Below are 20,413 nucleotides of genomic sequence, written 5' to 3'. Positions count from 1 at the left end.
AAGAGGTATTTTCCAAGTGAAACAATTCTGTGATTCTGTGAGGAGGGCCACAGTGTCTGGAGGATCACATGGCAGGCAGTTAGAGAGGGCACTGATCTTCAGGAAGCTGATCAATGCTCCTGAGCTGTACTCTCACACAACAGAACAGCTGTTGTATTCCAAAAGGACATATCAAATTCCCACTCTGCCACATGCTTCCTCAGGTGGGCCATTTAACCCTTGCTATCCTAAATCAGGAATAAAAGCCTTTCCCAGCCCCTCCAAGGGACTATGAGGGTAAAGATGTGGTAAAGACTGTTACCAAAAAAAAAATTAAACAGACCCCAAACTTAATTCACAACTAATAACAGCAGCTGCCCAACATATGCTCTGCTCTGTGGCACTCCTACTGCACTGAAGCACATCTCTTCCAAGGCCCATTTACACCACAATGCAGCAAAGGAGTCAGTTAGCAGAGTCACCACATTCAGTGATTTCCACTCCCTAGGAGGGGAAAAAATACTTAAATGCAAAAAAAGATCAGATGCCAGCTCCCTTCCATCTTCCCTGGTGATAACCACACAGCTTGGGCACAGATTTGATGAGCACCAGGTAAAAGCCTGGAGCAAACAAATCTGATTGGAGTGTGACTACACGGATTACTTCTGAAGGAATGGCCATCACATTGACTGTTTTCAGTTACTGACAATTAAAGAACCAAATAAGAAAAGAAGGATTCTTTTCTTCCTTTGCAGAAGTTTAACAGACATGGCACAGTTAATGTGCAGGAAAGGGCAGGTTTTGCTGCGCTTAGGCTGTCTTGCAGAGCACCCAGGCATCTGGCAGTTACGCCTGTTTGGGCACAGCCCTACCAGAACAGAATTCTTCATGAGATAAAGCCGTTTCAGATGTCCTGGGTCAGGGCAGATATAATAAAATAAGGGTGATAAGATTACTTAGCTGCAGAACAAACAAGGGCAGCTCAAACAATAGCAGCATTACCAAAGAAGAGATTTCAGCTGAAGGATCCATCTGTGCAGCAGATATTTGCAGCTGCACAGGCCAGGTTTGGCATTTACTGTGCTTTTTAATGAGTGGGACTAAGTGCACAACACAGCTTCTCCTTCATACAGTGGCCAGACTGACCAAGGTCAGTGTTGCAAAGCCTGGAATACAGTAACCTAGGGATGAAGACCAATTTAAAGGCAGATGAAAGCAGAAGAATTATTTCCTAGCAGTTCATTCTGCCTTGCTGCTGTAAGGCTAGGCTGGACACCTTCTCGAGGTCCTCCTGTTTTCCATGAGTCTCTGGATATCTGGGAGATGGCCACACAGGCTACAGAAGGACAGATGGTTTTGTTTATGCCACCAGGCTTGACTTGAGGGGCTGCAACATTTTTTTAGGTAGACACTGAAGAAGTGGACTGGATGGACTTGCAGGATGACTCCACAGAACGAGGCAGAAGTAGAAACCAACCTTCAAGCTGAGCAGGGCACATATGACTACAGAGCAGGGGCTCTGTTTCCCATGACCCAATGCTATGGCTTGGGTTGCACCATTCCTAGTGGCTGCTTGTGTTAATATCACTAAAAAAAGGAAAAAGGGGTGAGAAATACAGGGTAAAAAGTATACTTATGTCTAAGGGGGTTGCTCTGGCCTAGTAAGCACCAAATTTATTCATTTTTTAACCAGAGACTTGGCCAGCCCATTGCCATTCAATTAACAGATTTTGAAGCCTGGGAGATGCCCAGGCTGTGTCACCCTTTTGCAGCCTTACCTAAGGTTTCTACTATGGGCAGCTTCTTCACAATCACCCTTTTCTTGGCCATCCGGAGAACGCCCAGCACCAGCGTTACGGTGACCACGATGGGAAGGCCCTCTGGGATGGCAGCCACCGCCAGGCTGGGGACAGCAGAGGCACAACAGCTTCAACACAGGGCTCAAACCACAAGTACCAACCAAAACATGCCAAAGGGACGTTTCCATGGGGTGAGTTTTCCTGCTTGTACATATCTGTGCATATTGTACATATCCGAATGGCAGGATGCAGTGCTCACTGCTGGGACTCTCGGCACACTCCAAACTAAAGTAGAGCATTTATCCAACCCTTCACCCCTTCTCTGGATGATTTTTGACAGAGCAATTGCTTCTCTTCTTTACATTGCCAAAGAGCATTAATTTCTGCCTAAGCAGGGATTTAGGGGGTTGGATTTCATTTCATTTATTTAACATGCTGAGGATGGAAGTTGAATATTCCTTGGGCACCACGGCTGTCACGTTAGCTACTGGCTCCTGGCCACACACAGCCCCTCATCTTCTCTCTTACATGTGGGTACAAGCTATGGTGGGACAGAAACATCTTCCCAGATGCCCCCATGCTTCACACACTGAATCAGAGCAACTTGAAAACCTGCAACACCTGACATGCCAGAAAAATCCAGACACAGTGTGTATCTGTTCTTCAGTTATTCCTTGGGTAAGTCTTCCAGGTACATGCAACAAGATATCAAGGAGGTTTTCCAAAACCAGAGGCTGCTCTCCAAGGCTCAGGTCAAACCACTTTCCTTTACCACCACATCCCCCCCCCCACACTCAGCAGATAGGAGGGTAGGTGCTGAGCCACTTTGGCTTCTCTGTGGTCTCCTCATCTCCTCCTTTTGGTCTTGTTTCCATAGAAATCTTTCTTCATTCTCCTGTTCTGCTTTTTTTTCCTTTTCCTTTTAAGGATTGACTTTAGAGCCATGACAACACCAAGCTTTTATGGGTACCAGTGAAAACACGTGGTTTATTATGTTTGGTTAGGAGGTTGACCATGCTTTTTTATGCTGCATAAAGTGTGCATTCCTATCTTGAGACGTACATGCAGTATGAAGAGCAAAGAGTACTATTTGCTGTTGCTACACTCCCTCTAATTTCACAGCGTAGATAGGAAAGGGCATTCACAACAGGACAGGGTAGAAATGACAGTAAAGATTTTCAGAAGACTCATTTCCAAGCCAAAATTAAATAAACCCTCAAAGCTGTTTTTCTTCTTTCCCCCCTGCTAATCTCTGTTGTAAAACTCACACTAACGTCACCAGTGCAGCAATAATGTGCATTTATGAAGGGTCTTGCTCAGCTTCTCTTTTGTGATATGACCATTGTTTGGAACAGGGAATTCCCTGGGATGTGTTTCATTAGAAATCAAAGAGAAAGATGCCCCCCAAGCCCCCAGCCTCACCTGACGCCAATTGTAAACATGCTGAGGAGATGCTTCCCTTGTAACCAGCCAATGAGCATGATTAAACCTGGAGGGGGAAACCATTTGATTAAATATCTCCAAGACATTCACAAGTCTTTAACCTGCTTTAGCTGTTGTTGGGGACTCAACCCTTCTATGAATTCCCCACATTTCTCTCTGAGATATCTCAAGCTGCGCCAGGGGAAGTTTAGGCTCAAGGTGAGGAGAAATTTTTTCACAGAGAGAGTTGTTGGCTGTTGGAATGTGCTGCCCATGAAGGTGGTGGAGTCAATGTCCCTGGAGGTGTTCAAGAGGGGACTGGACGTGGCACTTGAAACCATGGTTTAGTAGTCATAAGGTGTGGGGTGACAAGTTGGACTTGAAGTCTTTTCCAACCTTATTGATTCTATGATTCTATGCTTGAACCCTAAAAGTCCAAGTAACTCACCAGCTCCTTTTGCAAGAAGTGGCCCTGGAGCAGGGAGGGTGCTCACAGCTGACCATGCAAGCACAAGCATTGTGTTCAACTCACCGATTATGCCAAAGGAGAAAAGAGTGAGTTGTTTCCCCAGTCTGTCCATGCTTTTCTGGAGAGGTGTTTTGGGAGTCTGGAAACAGTAGAGAATGTCTGGGTTTCTTTACTTGATATTTGAGATGAGAAGATGTTGGTCAGCCCAGAATGACAGACCCACACTGCCCTAGTTATCATTACTGTGGTCCCTACAGCTGACTGATACATCTCAGTGTTTACCTACCCCAGACCCCCAGTGGCATCTGATAGGTGCAGACTGTCCCACAGGGAGGGTGTCTCTGCCTCAGTGCAGTTAAGACAGGATAAAAGTGGGAGAAAGAAGAATCCTATTCAGTTATAGCTTGGATGCCAAGGCAGAGGGAGGCTTAGGGCTAAGTTGAAAAACCTTAGCAATTGAATCCAGGAGTGGATAACATGTGTGCAAAGCTTCTGAGAGAGAGGTACAAAGTCTGGACCTCCATCCATGTCCTAGAGACTATGCACACATTACCCAGAAGCATCTATTTATGCTTTGCTGTCATTTCTTATATCAATGGATCAAGAGTTAATTGGTGCCCCCATCTGTCTTTGCTCTGGGCTCTGGCCCATGAAATTTTGGCTTGTATCGAAATAAAATTTTATATACATAATGCAAAGTGGGCAGAGGGGGAGAAGAAAACAGTGTTTGGGTGACTACCAAGTTAGACACAAGCCAAGCATCACAACTCTGGATTTAGAAGCTTAAATCCTGCTCAGAACTGAATCTTTTTTTCTGGATACAGCACTTCTGAACCTTTTTTCCTGGCTACAGCACTTTGGTGTCCCTCAATCACACAGATGTTTTGTAGCAGAAGCAGAAATGAACCCAGTGCACAAACTCTTGGAACTACTGCTTCTCACAAACTTTCAGCCAGAACATCCACCACTTCCAGAAAGACACAGAGACTTCTTTACCTCTTCAGCTTGCATCATTTTGAACACCTCTCCAAACTGTGAATTTTCACCTGTCCCAATCACTATGCCCTGAAAAGAAGAGGGGGGGGGGAGGGGGGGAAGTGATGAAAATGAAAATGAAAATGTAGACATTCTGTAATTAATGGTGAGGAGAAGACTGAAGCTGCCAGGACTCACTTTCCCCTTCCCATATCGCACCAGTGTCCCCATGAAAACAATATTGCTCAGCGTGGTTATGTCTCTGGCTTCCAGTAAGACACTGTCAGTCTTGTTGCAAGGCTCAGCTTCTCCAGTGAAACTGGATTCATCCACCAGCAGATCTGTAACCTAGTTAAAAAGTCATGTTTCTGGCACTGTTAAGACAAGACATTTCCAGAACAGGCTCCTGTACAGGCAGCTGTATTTACCTCTATCAGCCTGAGGTCTGCAGGAACTCTGTCGCCCACAGACAGGTATATGATATCTCCAGGCACAAGCTCTCGTGCTAGAAGGTGCTGCAGTTTTCCTTCCCTCAGGCTACATGAGACAAATGGAAAAAGAAGAAAGGAAAGCAGGCTGTGAGGTTTATATTTCTTCTGCAGCTTTGGGAATGTGGCTGGCAAGAAAGCAACACTTCCCTGTCCCAAACAGCTTCCAATGTAAATAAGAACACGATCATCTCTCCTCATCATTCTCAAGACTTTTATGGTCACTTTGGGCTCAGTTTTAACTCACAAAGAGATGGGTGGGTTACAGAAGACTTTCATTCCAGCAATAAGTGACTTCAACAGGGCTTAAACAGTAGATAAGAGTAACCAGGTATGCCTTCCTGTGGCTCATGCTTTCGATAACGAAATACAGATACTTTAACCTAAAACAAACAGAAATATTCTAATTTTTAAAGCCAGAATTACTGCTGGCATTTCACTATTGTATTAAAAGTACAGCCTGGGCTGTTTAGATGCTTATGGTGTTATACCATAAATAAATTAAGAGCAAACAGTGGTGTCTGTAAGATCCAAACCTGGGTGAACTTTGGACCAGATGAAAACCCCACGCTGCTTCTGCAGTGCAAAGTTTCTCTGAGCCTCACAGGTTATTTGTGTTGGCCACAACAAAAGTGATTTGCCAAGCCATAAATAGGAAAAGTGTTTCCTGTGCTCTAAAGTGCTGATAGGAACATCAAAGCAGCCAGGGAAGCGGGATCTGATACACCCCACAGCCGCTCCACAGGCGGTGCTGTGGCTGCGCTCACATGCAGCCAATCTGCATCAAAACCCCTGGCGGGCTCAAGCCCAGCACCCTCACAGCAACTGGTGTGTGGGGCTGAGGAGATCCTGCTCACTTGCACTCTGCTCACAAACCATTTGGTGTCAATGTCACAGGGGTAAAAACACCCTAAAGCCAAAAAAGGTTATGCAAGTCAAGTTTTTCGTGCAGTAGCTTCAGGGCTGCAACTCTTCCGTTGCAAGGAGAGATTAAGAGAGGCAGCGCTGTTCAGCCTGGAGAAAGCTCTGGGGAAACCTTCCTGTGGGTTTTTGGTACTTAAAGAGGCCGATAAGAAAGCTAGGGAGAGAAAATTTAGCAGGGCCTGCTGCAACAGGACAAGGAGTGATGGTTTAAAACCAAAAGAGACAGATTTAGACTAGATATAAGTGAGAATTTTTTTGCGAGCTGAGGGTGGTGAGACACTGGCCCAGGTTACCCAGAGAGGTGGTAGATGCCCTATGCATAGAACCGTGCCAGGAGAGGTTGGGTGGGGCTCTGAGCAACTTGCTCTAGTTGCAAATGTCCCTGCTGACTGCAGGGGGTTGCACTAGGTGACCTTTAAAGGTTTCTTCCAACCCAACCCAATCCATTCTATGAATGTATGACACACAAGAAGCTGCAGGAATCCTTATGTGGTGTGTGAAGCAGGATGTTCTGGGACCTTCCTGTTTCAGCATTTAATTCCTCATGGTGGGGGCTACTTTCAAAATCCAGTTATTTCATCCCCTTTCACTGTGCCTTACAGCTGCACCCACACACCATGCCACCCATGTAAATGTAAAGCAATTTTCTTCTCAGGTTGGTTCTGCCCCCACATCCTAAACCCTGCTAAAGCAAGCAGGCATGCCTCACCAGTTGCATTCAGGGGGCACCAGCTTGTTCAGCTCCTCCAGAGATTTCTCTGAGCGATATTCCTTTGAAATGAGAAAGGAGAGGAAAGCCAAGTTACATGTGAGGGGATTTGCTCCTGACAGCCCTGGCCATGGAGCTGAGCTCTGGGGGACATACCTGGATGAAGGCCACGGTGACCACGATGAGCACTGCCTGCAAACAGAGAGGCATCACAGGTGTGGGCACAACGGCTTCAGGGAGCGGGGAGGAGGTGGGTTGCTGGAGGGGTACCACCTACCATGGTGATGCTTGCAGCGTCCTCATACTCTTTTGTGATGACACTCACCAAGGCAGACGCCAGCAGCAGGAGGATGAGGGGATTTTTAAACTGAGAAAAGAAAACCAAATTGCAATAGGAAATTAAACATGGAGCTGTGGAAGCTGAGCTGGCCCCGGATCTCATCGGAAAGGACTGGCCAAGGGGTTTTGCTGCATGGACCCTCCTTGCTTGTGACAGCAGCATTCCACTGCCTGGACACAGGTGGTTCAGCACTTGTGGTCAGGCTGATACCAAATTCTGCACCTGTACAGGAGATGGACAGCATCAGGGACCAGCAGGACAAGGTCACACCAAGAGGTGTGGACTTTCTCTCTTTTCTCCTGCTTACACAGGCCCGGCACACCTTTGCAGGCATTCAGCACAGGGATGACTCTGAAAGCTCCTTGGAAGCACGAAAGGTACAAACAAAATATTGATTGTCTTCTTAGAATTTGAAGCCAGAATTTGAAACCAGAAAACCTTTCCTTTCTTCTTTTCCTTTATAAATCTGCTAAACTCTGCACTGGACCCTGTGCTGTGAGAGTCAGGGCCTCAATGTTTTCATTTTTAACCACAGAAGGATCTTTTTCTTACCTGAGCTAATTACAGTTCTGTTTAGTTGATGTGGGAATTGATGAAAGGGAATTAAGTAAAGACCAGACTGCCTAGGTTGGGTAGCAGGGGCATGGTGATGCACAGTAGGAAAACCAAAGTTTAAATTTGTTCCTAGCTAAAGGTGAAAGTCTCCTTTGTCTCTGGAGAGACTGGGCTGAAGGGGAGATGTTACAAAAAAATAGCAGCCTGAAGGATCCACATGAAGTGGCTGAGGCACAGTGCTCAAGTGCAGAGCTGTGGATGGTGTGGGACTGCAGGCAGCGACTCCAGAGACAGTGACAGGTTGCAGAAGAATCAGAGATGCACTGAAGAGTTTGGTGTCGCCATAGGAGCCACAGCTTGTTGAAGATGAGCAAAAAAAAAGAGCACCATCTCACTTTGTTATGAGTAAAAGAGTCTTTGTAATCATCACAAAGTGATTTGGGAGTGCTAAAAGACTATTGATCACCTAGGAAAAAAAGGGATGGCCCATGAAATCAAGTCTTTCAAAGCATGTAAAATCTTCATGATCCAGCTAAGCAAGAAGAAAATCAATCAAATTGCTAGTTGGAAAATAAAAATACTTCCCTTGTTTAATTCAAAGCCATAAAGATGGGTGAAAGATGCATTAAGTACTGATGAGGACCAGTCAACAAAAGCAAAGCTCAAGAAAAAACTCAGCTGGGGGGGGGGGGAGGGGGGGAAGATAGGAAACACCACCTTCTACCCAGCATTTTGGGGCAGCTGGCTTGAAACTGTAGCTCCTCATAGCACCTGTCAACATACATGGATCTGCCTGTTACTGACTGAGACACTAACACCCACCCCAGCTCTACAACTGCCTCTGCCTTTGCTGGAGGTTTGGGGTTTTCCTTCCCTGGGTTAACTGGAATCAGAGTGGCTTTCAGCTACTATTGGTTTTTGCTCGAGCCTTTCATGATTTTATCACTTGCTTTAGAGGGAATAAATATGCTGCAGAAATCAGGTCACTGATCTAGGCTTTTGATTTGTGGACTGTGTGGAGATAAAAGGGTTTATTTTTATTTTCAGATGTTATCTTCACAGGAATTGACCCCCACATCTCAATCTCACAATAGCTTTCCCCAGGGAATGGACATGTTGTGTCCAGGACACAGCCTGTTCCAAGGCTGAATCTGTGGATGTAGAAACTCTGAATATTTTGATGCATAGACACACTCAGGCCAACCCAGGCAGGGGGGGTTTCACCAGTAAATGAGAGTCTATGCAGAAGATCCTACCTGGTCAAGGTATTTCTTCCATATGGGTTCTGTATTCTCTACTGAAAATTCATTCCAGCCATGTTTTGACCTGCGCTGTAGCACAGAAAACTCAGCAAGTCCACTCTGCAAATCAACCTAGAGGGAAATGAAAAAATCCAGTGTTACATACTGTTGAATAGTTACACAAAGCTTCTGTTGAATAGCTACAGAAAGCTTCTGCAAGATATTCATAGTTTGGCCCTCCACTAGAATAGAATAGAATAGAATAGAATAGAATAGAATAGAATAGAATAGAATAGAATAGACCAGACCAGGTTGGAAGAGACCTTCAAGATTATCATGTCCAACCCATCAACCAATCCAACCCACCTAAACAACTAAACCATGGCACCAAGCACCCCATCCAGTCTCCTCTTAAACACCCCCAGCGATGGTGACTCCACCATCTCCCTGGGCAGCACATTCCAATGGGCAATCACTCTCTCTATGAAGAATTTTTTCCCAACATCCAGCCTAAACCTCCCCTGGCACAGCTTGAGACTGTGTCCTCTTGTTCTGGTGGTGGTTGCCTGGGAGAAGAGACCAGCCCTCACCTGGCTACAACCTCCCTTCAGGTAATTGTAGAGAGCAATAAGGTCTCCCCTGAGCCTCCTCTTCTCCAGGCTAAGCAACCCCAGCTCCCTCAGCCTCTCCTCACAGGGCTGTGTTCCAAACCCCTCACCAACTTTGTTGCCCTTCTCTGGACTCGTTCCAGCAAGTCAACCTCCTTCCTAAACTGAGGGGCCCAGAACTGGACGCGGGACTCAAAGTGTGGCCCAACCAGTGCAGTGTACAGGGGCAGAATGACCTCCCTGCTCCTGCTGGCCACACTGTTCCTGATACAGACCAGGATGCCATTGGCCTTCTTGGCTGCCTGGCCACACTGCAGGCTCATGTTCAGCCTACTGTGAACCAGTACCCCCAGGTCCCTCTCTGCCTGGCTGCTCTCCAGCCACACTCACCCCAGCCTGTAGCACCGCACGGGGTTGCTGTGGCCAATGTGCAGAACCCGGCACTTGGATCTTTTAAATCTGATACCGTTGGATTCTGCCCATCTGTCCAGCCTGTCGAGGTCCCTCTGCAGAGCCCTTCTACCCTCTAACATAATAAATCTACCTTCTGTTTTTCTGTTGAGGTATGTTAAACTGCAAAACTTTATCATCACAGAAATCCATAATGTAAGCACAAGTTAATAAAAAAACCCCAAAACCAAAACACAACACCCTAGAACATATTCCCACAAGTGAGAACCTGCATAATAGATGACAAATAAGAAATCTAAAGTAGTAAAGAATTGATTTCTGGTTTCACTGTGCAGTTAAAGAAAAGATAAGAATACCCTGACAACATTCAAAGAGAACAAATGGAGAAGGAATGAAATCTATTTTGCCTGGATTAAAAACCCCCAACAAGGTCAGATCTATTGCTGATTTATTAGTTAGCAAATAATAATCCTTAGCAAAATATCCTGGGGCTCCTCTGACAGCTTTGGCAGAGCACTGGAGAGCTTCTTTACCAGGCTGGACAATGGAATTCTTTCAGCTGCAGCTGAAAGATCCACCCACTCCAGTGAAATCCAGCCCCAGGACAAAATGAAACACAAATGCCCAATGCTGAGCCTCCAACACAGCCAACACAAGGATTCATCCCACACGAAGGCAGAGGAATTGGGCACTTTAGGAGTTTGCATGTGAAACCTAAGGCAATTTTGCTGCTTGGTCTCCCCACAGTCAGATGATAAAACCACATGCTGTGTTCACAAACACCTCTAAACCCCTTACCTTTAAAGCTTTTGCCAAGTCTTCTTTATGGCATTTACATGCCTCTTTGGGGGGCAGAACTGTCACCTCCTTCTCCTGCTCAATTATTTTCAGCTCACAATCCTCATGGGTCTGAGTAAATAAGATAAAGCAATTGTTAGGTGGGAGCACAGTTAATGAAAGCATTTAATCATCTCTTTGCTGCTTCCCTTAATCCCATTCCGGTCCCTCACCTTGCCAGGTGTGACCTCACTGTTAGCTCAAACACTCCCTAAATCACAGCCCTTCATGCCACTCACTAATTAATCCTCATTATAGCCTCAAAGACAGGTGCACATCCCTGCCTTGGAAGAAAGGTTGTTAGGAGCTGGGTTACCAAAAAGAGAAGCTAATTGCATGACTGTGGTCAGAACAGTGTGCCAGGTCTGCTGCTTGCTGATATCATGCCCAAGATGAGCATTCTTCTGTGCCAGTGTCTCACAGCCCACCCCATGCTCAAAGCTCAGAGTAAGTTAAAACCTTTGCCCTTGTTAAAAACATGATAAATGAACAGAAAATGTGAGATAGAAAGATTTTTGAGCCAGTGGGAGAAAGCAAAAGCCTCCTTTCTCATCTCCACATCTGTTTCCCTGCAAGACAGTTCTACAAACACTTCTGAGAGGAGCAAATGGTTTTTCTTTCTCCATCCAGGCAATTCAAGGCCTGAACCAAATGACTTAGCACCCCCACTTCTTTTCCCTGTGGAAATCCCTCATCTCCTTTTCCAAAGCATTCTTCCCAGAGCAGCAGCATCCTCTGAAATCTCAGTCAGGCACAGGACAGAGGCAGTGTGATCACTATTGCATGGAGAGGGAGAAACCTCACCCTTCCCAAGGGACAAACCTCACCTTTCCCAAGGGACAAGAAAATCCATTCCCATTCACCTTCATTCATGAAGCACAAGGGTGGGTGCTCATTATGAGAAGGATCCTGATAGAGCCTGGTGCTCAGCCCCATGGCCAGCTCTCACTCAGCAGAGGGGGAGGAATTTGGCACTGGTTCTCCCACACCAACACCTGGAGGTCAGATCTGGCTCATCAGCACCTGAGCAGGGGTTTGGAGGACTTTAGGGCTGCCAGAAGTGGTATATGAAAAATGAGCCCTTCTATTAGTATTCACAGAGGCTTCTGAGGAGCATCCAATGTTTTGCAATGCAAAGTTCAGGACGAATGCGGAGAATCCATGAATGATGATTCCAGAGAAACCACCAAAACACCAACAAACTTTGGCCACTTCCATGTGTTGCAGCCTCCTTTTTTATCACTGGTCCCTGTCCCACAGGATATCTTGCTAACACATGAGATACCGACCTGCTCCTGGAGTACACACAGGAGTTTGCTGTGATCCCTTGGTCTCTGCAGTGATCATTTCTTGGTCTCTGCAGTGATCATTTAGAAACCATTTTGCCCTAGGCACAACCTGACTTTTCCACACCCCCAGAAATTTGCCCAAGATGTTCAAGGCTTTTCCTGCTGCTCTGTTTCCCTTATGCTGGCAACCATATTTTGCCCAAAGAAGCTGCAGGATCTCTCTGCTGTTTCAAGGTGTACTACCAACAGACATGACCCTTATTTCAGTATTTCCTTATCAGACATCCCTACAAGGGACAGAAAAATTCTTCCACCTTTAAAAGTGGTTTGTTGCTGCTTGTGCAAATTCATGAGTCTCCTGCAACTTTGATGACAGCCAGATCCTAAAGCCACCCAGGCATCTAAGGAGATGGAAGGACTTGCTGGGGAAAAACACCATGACTGTTATAGACACATACCTTGAGTTCATTACTGTGCTGATTTAATTAACACAGTTTCTACAAGCTCTTATGTGCTGCTGGTGACACATGCAAGTATCAAGGAAGAAGTTCTGTACTGTGAGGGTGGTGGAACACTGGAACAGGTTGCCCAGGGAGGTGGTGGAGGCTTCATCCCTGGAGACATTCCAGGTCAGGTTGTATGGGCCACTGAACAACCTGCTCTAGTTGCACACGTCCCTGATAACTGCAGGGGGGGTTGGACTAGATGACCTTTAAAGATCTCTTCTAACACACCACATTCAATGACTCTAAGGTACAGCCTTGCCTCAAAAGAGTTTCAATTTTAGTTAAAGGAGCTGGAGGACAGAAGAAGATCCAGGCACAGAGGTGAACATGCCTCCAGTTGCCCAGAGCCGGCGAGGGAAGGCAGGACCCAGCTCTGTCACTAATATTTACCTTCAAAAAGGTGTGGAGGAAATGAACAAGAAAAGCACTTGGATGTGCTTGAGCTGTGCACAGCCAGATCGATGGAACTGCTGCCAGCTCCACGCTCCTTACAGCCAGGGGCTGCTGTGAAATGAACAACTTTATAGGGATGAATTAATTTGCCTTGATTAGCTTATACCTGTAAGTGGTTTCCCCTGGATGAATGCAGTGCAGCATTTCCTACCAGTGATGCACAAGCTGCAAATGTGCCAGTGAACCCCCATCTCCCTCCTCCTCTGTCATGTGCTGCTGGTGTGGAGACCCCTTAGCCCCCAGATGCATCCCACACCACATCTACTGGGCACCAGGCAGGGGCCTGAGCAAACCCCTTCACAAAACTTAAAATCATAGAATCATTTCAGTTGCAAAAGACCTCTGAGATCATGGAATCCAACCCTTATCTAACTCTACCAAATCTGGTGCCAAACCATGTCTCTCAGCACCACATCTCTGCATCTTTGAAGCACCTCAAGGGATGGTGATTCAACCATCTCTGCAGGCAGACTGTTCTGGTTCTCAATAACTCTTTCAGTGAAAGAGTTTCTTCTGATATCCAACCTGAGCCTCTACTGGTGCAACTTGAGGCCATGTCCTTTCATTTCATCTCTTGTTACCAGGGAGAAGAGACCAACTCCCCTCAGCCTCCTTTTCTGCAGGATGAACAACCCCAGTTCCCTCATACACTCCTAAGATTTGTTCTCCAGATCCTTCACCACCTTCATTGCCCTTCTGTGAACACACACCAGCACATTAGTGTCTGTCCTGTAGTGAGGGTCCCAAAATTAAGCCCAGTACTCAAGGTGTGGCCTCACCAGTGCCAAGCACAGAGGGACATTCATTTCCCTGGTCCTACCGGACACCTTAATCCTGCTAAAGGCCAGGATGCTGTTGACCTGGTTGGCCACCAGAGCACACTGCTGGCTCATCAGCCAGCTATTGACCAGCATCTTGAGATCTTTCAAGTCACTCTCCTCCAAGCCTGGAGTGTTCATGGGGTTGTTGTGACCCCACGCACAAGACCTGGCACTTGGCTTTGTTAAACCTCATGCAACTAACCTTGGCTGATCAATCCAGCCTGCCCAGGTCCCTCTGAAGAGCGTTTCCTACCCTCAATCAGATCAACATTCCCTCCCAACTTAGTGTCATCTGGGAAGTTACTCTTACCCACATCACTCATAAGGATATTAAACAAGACTGGTCCCAAACCTAAGCCCTGGGGAACACCACTTGTGACCATCTGACAACCGGATTTAACTCCACCACAACTCTTGCTGTGCATTAATTCCTTTTCTATTTCCACTGCAAGGCAAATGTGGGCTCTCAACACCATCCATTTACATTCTCAACCTTTTTCTTCTAGGCATGACTCACGCACAAGAGTGCACAGCTTCACACAGCTGAAAAGTAAATTAAAAAAGAATAAAAAATTATTATTTTTTAAAATAATAATAATAATAATAATCAAAAAAGTGTTTCTGTTCCATTGCAAGATTAGGAAATAGTGGAGGCTGAGCAGAGCAGCTGTCCCAGCACAGCTCAGAGCACGCCTGGCACTGCTGGTACCTGCACTGCTGCCTCCGCATCCCTCATCCCGAAACAATCCATCACTTGTTGTGCCAAGCAGCCCGTGTGGGAAGGAGGAAGGTGTGGAGCTTTCTGCAGAGTGCAAAGTCCTTTCTGTATACCCTGGCAAACAGCCCAAAAGATCAGTTCTCAGAATTCTCCCCACCTCTGCCTTTACTGAAGTTTTGCATATTCTTTTCCTCCTGTCTTGGATAACTTCGGACAAGCCAACCTATGTGAGCCAGCCAGAAGTGGGCTGGGCTACTTAGTCTTACCAGAAGCTCTTTAAGACTAAGGTTAGCAACAAAAAAATATTTTCTTGCATGTTCTTCATCCTTACTCAAAGAAATAAATGCCCCATTCCCTCAAAACCCCTTCACACTGCTCATCCTGGTGCACACAGCAGGCAGAGAGTGGTGTTTCAGGGCTGCAGCCAGCATGAAACCAGCCCGGAGCAAACCAGTGCTCTGCAAGCAAGGGGCTGCCTTGCTGGGCTTCCTTACCCAAGTCCTCAGCCATGTCCCACCAACTGCTGCTCCTCATGCACAGAGTTTCTTGCTCCATCCCACACCTATTGCAGAATTTCAGACTTTCTACTGGAAATAAATCTTCTGCTCTCCCAGCTTGCAGATGTAAGGCTCAAAATAGACATTTTGACTGTTCAAAAAGTCTTCCAGAAAACTGCTTTAAAATGATTCCCTGATTGTGAGTTGCTCTTGGGGATATGAGAGGGTAGACCCAGGCTGGGTGGGCAGTCCCCAAATCATGGGCTCATTGCCCCCCATCTACTCATCTCCCTCCCCCCACTCCTCTGCTCTCTTGCTCCTGATTAAACCTGATTGATTTTTCTTTTTAATTAAAAAAAAGAAATTAATCTCCCTTTATTCTGGAGCAAAGCCCCTTGAGCTGAAAGGTAGTATTGGCATTGCTGCAGGAAAGCCCAACCACTGCAGCTCCACAGCTCCCAGTTAAGGGGCTTCCTCTCTGTGTAAACCAGTCCCTCCCACGCCCAAGAGAAACCAAACTCCAAGGCTTTAAGGCTACTTCCTATATAAAGTCTCCTGGGAGGGAGGTGCTGCAGCCCTAAGCCCAGAAACCTGTGGGAGCTGGAAGGAGACAGTGAAGGAGTTAACTCCCTGCCTGCTGCCAGCTTTTCAGAACTGAGAAGTTGAGCTTGACACCTGTAAGGGGCTGAAAACACTCAAGTGTAATGAAGTAAATTCTGTGTTGTGGCTGTGCCAAAGCAATCCCATGGTCTCCCTTTCTTTCTCTGGGAGGAAAGCTGCTCTACTCAGTTTATGCTGAGGCCATATTGAAAGAAAAAGGTTGTAGTATCACAGTAGTAATAGTATCAGTCAGGGTTGGAAGGGACCACAAGGATCATGTAGTTCCAACCCCCCTGCCATGGGCAGGGACACCCCACACTAGATCAGGCTGGCCAGAGCCTCGTCCTGCATGATAATAAAACCATTCTGATAAGGATGCTTTGCATACCCAGAAGAATATGGCGTGTGTGAAATTCTCCAGCAGATGAATGTTCATTGGTGTGAAACCCAAAATGGAAACAAAAGCCTCAGCCCAAAATGGAATATGATTTAGCCCTGAGTATAGGACAGGGCTAGGAAATATCTGTACTCCACCTCATGGCTAGAGAGTCTTGAATGGATCAGGTGTTGGGGGGACTTGGTAAGGAGAAATGAAGTGACTGCAAAGGAAAATTCCTAGCAGCTCTGAAGAAACTCTGAAGATGCACTAAACTCTCTAACCTGGATGTGCCTGGGGTAGGAGCCAGGTCATTCTAAAGCTAACAGGAGAAAAAGCCCCTTCAGCAGCAGGTCCCCATGGGCTGGCAGTAGATCCCGATGAATTCTTCTCCCACCTGCGCAAATGGAAGCCACCCCATGAAGTGAAGACAGAAAGATTGCCCTGAATGGTGTTACAAAATCCACCCAACTCATCAGGGTAAAAACTATTTGGAGTGGAGGACTGCAGTCCCTCAGTATGTCTGCCCTGGACTGTATGAACTGGGGTCGCTGGGTGCTATGGGGATGGCCCTAGTGCACGGCTAAAGAGAAGAGGTTATGTGACTCATTCAGGGCATGGCTTTTTCTCCCAATTTCAAACACACATACACTCACAGGTATGTGTGCTCACACGTGTGCACACACACACATGCTTGGATGCTCAGAAGAAAAGTCTTTGGACTCTTACAGGAAAAACACAGTTCTTATAAAACACAAATCACACCACAAACACTCCCTGTGATTCTGAATGGGCCACTGCAGAAAAAGAGCTTCAATGTAGAAGTTTACTGTTCTGCCCTGTCCAGGTAACACCAGAGCCTGTGAGCTGGCCACCACTTCACAGCTACCAGTGCTGAGACTTTTCCTGGGAGAGTTTTGGGGTTTACCGTGACTTAAGTCCCATCAGGTCACCTGGATTCACATCTCTATGGCTCTTTGACCAAAATACTTAAGATCTATAAGACTGAGAGTACTCTGCAGCTATTTTCAAGAGGCAAAATATAATTCCTAGTGGCAATGCGAGTCATTTACCAGCCTAAGTCAGAACCTGAGAATATACCCTTGCTTCCTATGCTTGTGTCAGAATGCTGGTCAATCCCCTGTCCTGTTATAAATGTATCACATTCTGCACAGGCTGGAGCTAAAATACAGGAAGGTTTAAATCTGGAGGCGAGGATGTATCATTATTTATTTTGGCACAACAGGAATGGTACTGCCAAAAACCAAACCAGACTGATTGCTGGTGGCCTCCTGCCTACTTATGATCAGAGCTTTCTCAGCTTCCCATCAAAGCAAGATACAGACACTTTGTGTAACCTCATCCAGCTCTTCCTTCCCTGGGATTTTGGGCTACATTAAAACAGTGTAGAGCAGCGTTGCACCATGCAATGCATGGGGTAAGAGTTCAGTGTCTCATTTACTTTGCCTTGTAGCACTGACCAACCCCCATACTGGAAAGCTGAGACTCAGAGGAGAGCAGAGGATTAGCTGAAAGGACACCTGAGAACAGACCTCAGTCAGACAGCTGTGGAAAAGAACGTGAATATCTTGAAGTGTATGGATAGTGTTTGCTGGCTAACACAGCCTGCTGAAGGGATTAGAGAAATCAGGTTTACCTGGGAGGACACCCAGCTGATCTTCATGTGGGAGAAGAAAATGGGGCTTGAGCAATGGAAACCCCTGTGCTGAGCAGATGTGACAGTAGGATAATCTCAGACCTGAAGGGTTTGTGGTCAAAAAACAAGGAGAACAGCAAATGTGTCACCTAAACCACCACTGGCCACTCTTGAGAAGAGGCAGTGAAGGGAGGATGGAGAAAAAAACATCAATGTTCATACCCCAGCATTGTTCAAGAAAAGAAAGCCTTATTTCAGAGTGGATTCTGCAGGCTGAGTGAAAGCTCTCCTTGGCCATTTGCTGACAGTATGACTGCAACAGTCCGAGGGGCTCACAGCCTATGCACCAGCAGTGACACCATGGGACAGGGTTAGCATGGCTCTTCCTTTACCCTTCTGCTGAGGCAGCATTTGCATTTTGTGCAAGCACTGGAGAAAGCCTCAGGCCGGCAGCGCCTATGGCCCACGCGGCAGCTGCTCTCGCACGCATTTCGTTCATTCCCAATCTCCCCCCTGCAGAGAACAACGCTCCTGGCCAGGACTTTGGCCTGAGCTATAGGTCTGGGGAGCACTGCACAGAAACAAGTCTCCCCATCTCAGCCTGCTGCCTGGCAAACATCATTGATCTCGGCCCCTGCTGCACTGGGAAAGACTGGAGCAGAGAGAGGAGAGCGCAGAGCACCGTGGCGACAGTACCAAGTGGGACAGAGCAGGCAAAGCAGCCGAAATTAACCCAAATCGCACAAACTATTTCAGCAGGTCCAAGCAAGAGGCACAGGCAATCCTCACCTCCTCTTCCGGCTCACCGCTTCCAAGGGGCTGATATTTCTGTGCAAAGCGGAAAAACGACCTTTTCTGGAAGAGTTTGGCGAAACCTCCTTCTACCATCTTCGCTGCGCAGCGGTGGGAAGCGCCCCGGGGGCCACCTGGCCGGGGCCACCCGCAGCCGCTGCCGGCAGCGCTGAGTGGAACTGCCCTGCGAGCGCGGGGCCGCGGCGACAGGCGGGGACAGGCAGCGCTTACCTGTCGCCAAGTCACGCCTTCGGCCGCAGGTACTGGAGGGAGCTAAGGAGGGAGGTGGCGCAAGGTGCTTCGCCCACAAAACCCTGCCAGGAGAAGCTTGTCTGTGTTTAAGACTGTGGCTGATAGAAGGGTGAGGTGGCACCTACGTGTGTGCGTGGCTGGCACCTGAAGAGCAGGTTGAGGGCTTGCAGCTCTGGGTTGGCCCCCGCCCTCTGAAAGCCGGTTGCGGGAGGAGCATCGGCAGGTGCCACATCTCGGGCAGGCAGAGAGGGAGGTTGCCGAGACAAGACCGGTTACACACACGGCCCAGCCTCTCTGAACTTCCAGGCTGGGGAAATCCTCCTTGAGATACGCTCCATTCGGCATAAGGCTGAGATTTGGAAGTATTTCCGTCAGGGAGAGGACATAAATGGGTGATGTGTGAATTTGTGATGGTCATTTGTTAAAAAAAATAAAATAAACAACCAACACAGGCTTCCCTGTCCTTTCATGCTGGATCTCAACATATGGCTAACCTTCAGCTGGTACATCTGTTCTGAAGATTTATAGCCACCTGTCAGGGAGTAAGGTACTCTGCTTTGCTCCAGGACACCTACATTCTCCCTCAGGCATCATGGCTACATGGTTCACTTAGGCTTAAATCATCCCTAAGGTGTAAACGATGAGATTAACATCCTCCTTTGACAGTAAAAGCTGCTCCGAGGGAATAAGTGTCATTCCCAGTCAGGGAAAAACTCATGTGCAATTTCCTGCAGAATAGATCCCAGCTTCACAGCTCTGGAACATCAGAAGTGCTGACACCTGGACCATGATGGGGCCAAGACCCCAGACTCTCACCTGTGTGACAGCTTATGGTACTCAAAACCTGGCCAGCTTCAATCAAACTGGTGCTTACCCATGGAGCATTTCAGTGTTTCTTATTTGCATCCATCTCCCAGGTCCCACCAGCTCCAGCAAAAGATGATAAGCCCCATGGGAAGCCCCATCAACATGATTTAGCCAGCAGGTACAGCTAAGACATCGTGTCCCAGTGAAGTGGTGTGGAGGGAGGGCTGCTCTCAAGAGAGAAGACAAAACAAAGCCATTTGAAAACACCCTGCACATAGCTAGATGCTTGTAAAACACAGCTGGGCTTCTTAACTCCCTTGGCCCCTGACTGAGAAATGCTTTCTTAATGACCTGAACTGGCTGCATCAGACAGATGAATGAAGTTCCTGCATTGCTGCAACAGCCCTCCTTCCCATGGGAAAACATCCAGGGATAATGCTGGGCACTTGTGCACATTCAGGCCCTGCCCAAGGTTTATGTAAGGTGCTTAGCCAGGGCTTGAAGGCAGCCCAGGATCCCAGGGGTAGAGAGAGTTTCAGACCTTATGAAACATGGGAAACAGGTAGCAAAACGTCTTTGAGCTTGCGCACACTTTAAAGCTGGTTCCCTCCTTCTGTAGCCATTGTAAGGAGCTGGAGCACACCCAGCTGGCTCTGTCATGGTCCTGATATGGTAAAGCAGGCAGTACCTGGCAAGGAAACACATTCTTTTCTTCATCTGAGTGTGTTTGTAGTAGTCACAGCCTTGGGATCACATTGAGTTGTCTCTGACAGAAAAGTGGTGAAAAACTTCTCTAGGCAATTAGGAAAATAATTTCCTTGGCTTTGTTCTTGCTTCCAGAACCTCACCCATCATCTATGAGGTTGGCATACAGCAAGGGGAGCTGCT

General features: G+C 47.1%; 1 protein-coding gene across 1 annotated transcript in view; it reads right to left on the bottom strand.

Annotated features, from left to right (window-relative positions):
- Nucleotides 1-18,779, bottom strand: part of ATP2C2 (ATPase secretory pathway Ca2+ transporting 2) — a 32,113-nt gene extending 13,334 nt beyond the window's left edge. The window contains exons 1-12 of the mRNA XM_054170304.1: nt 18,464-18,779; nt 10,719-10,829; nt 8,917-9,033; nt 7,043-7,132; nt 6,922-6,957; nt 6,766-6,827; nt 5,073-5,181; nt 4,843-4,992; nt 4,666-4,734; nt 3,733-3,808; nt 3,201-3,267; nt 1,758-1,882 (exon numbers count right to left, since the gene is read on the bottom strand). Coding sequence (XP_054026279.1) covers nt 1,758-1,882; nt 3,201-3,267; nt 3,733-3,808; nt 4,666-4,734; nt 4,843-4,992; nt 5,073-5,181; nt 6,766-6,827; nt 6,922-6,957; nt 7,043-7,132; nt 8,917-9,033; nt 10,719-10,829; nt 18,464-18,562 — 1,111 coding nt within the window. The 5' untranslated portion in view covers nt 18,563-18,779. The remainder of the gene's footprint in view (nt 1-1,757; nt 1,883-3,200; nt 3,268-3,732; nt 3,809-4,665; nt 4,735-4,842; nt 4,993-5,072; nt 5,182-6,765; nt 6,828-6,921; nt 6,958-7,042; nt 7,133-8,916; nt 9,034-10,718; nt 10,830-18,463) is intronic.
- Between the last annotated feature and the right edge of the window lie 1,634 nt (nt 18,780-20,413).

This window comes from Dryobates pubescens, chromosome 19 (genome assembly GCF_014839835.1).
Source record: "Dryobates pubescens isolate bDryPub1 chromosome 19, bDryPub1.pri, whole genome shotgun sequence".
Lineage (NCBI taxonomy): Eukaryota > Metazoa > Chordata > Aves > Piciformes > Picidae > Dryobates > Dryobates pubescens.
Note: the sequence above shows the minus strand (reverse complement) of the source record. Positions and strands in the feature narration are given on the sequence as shown.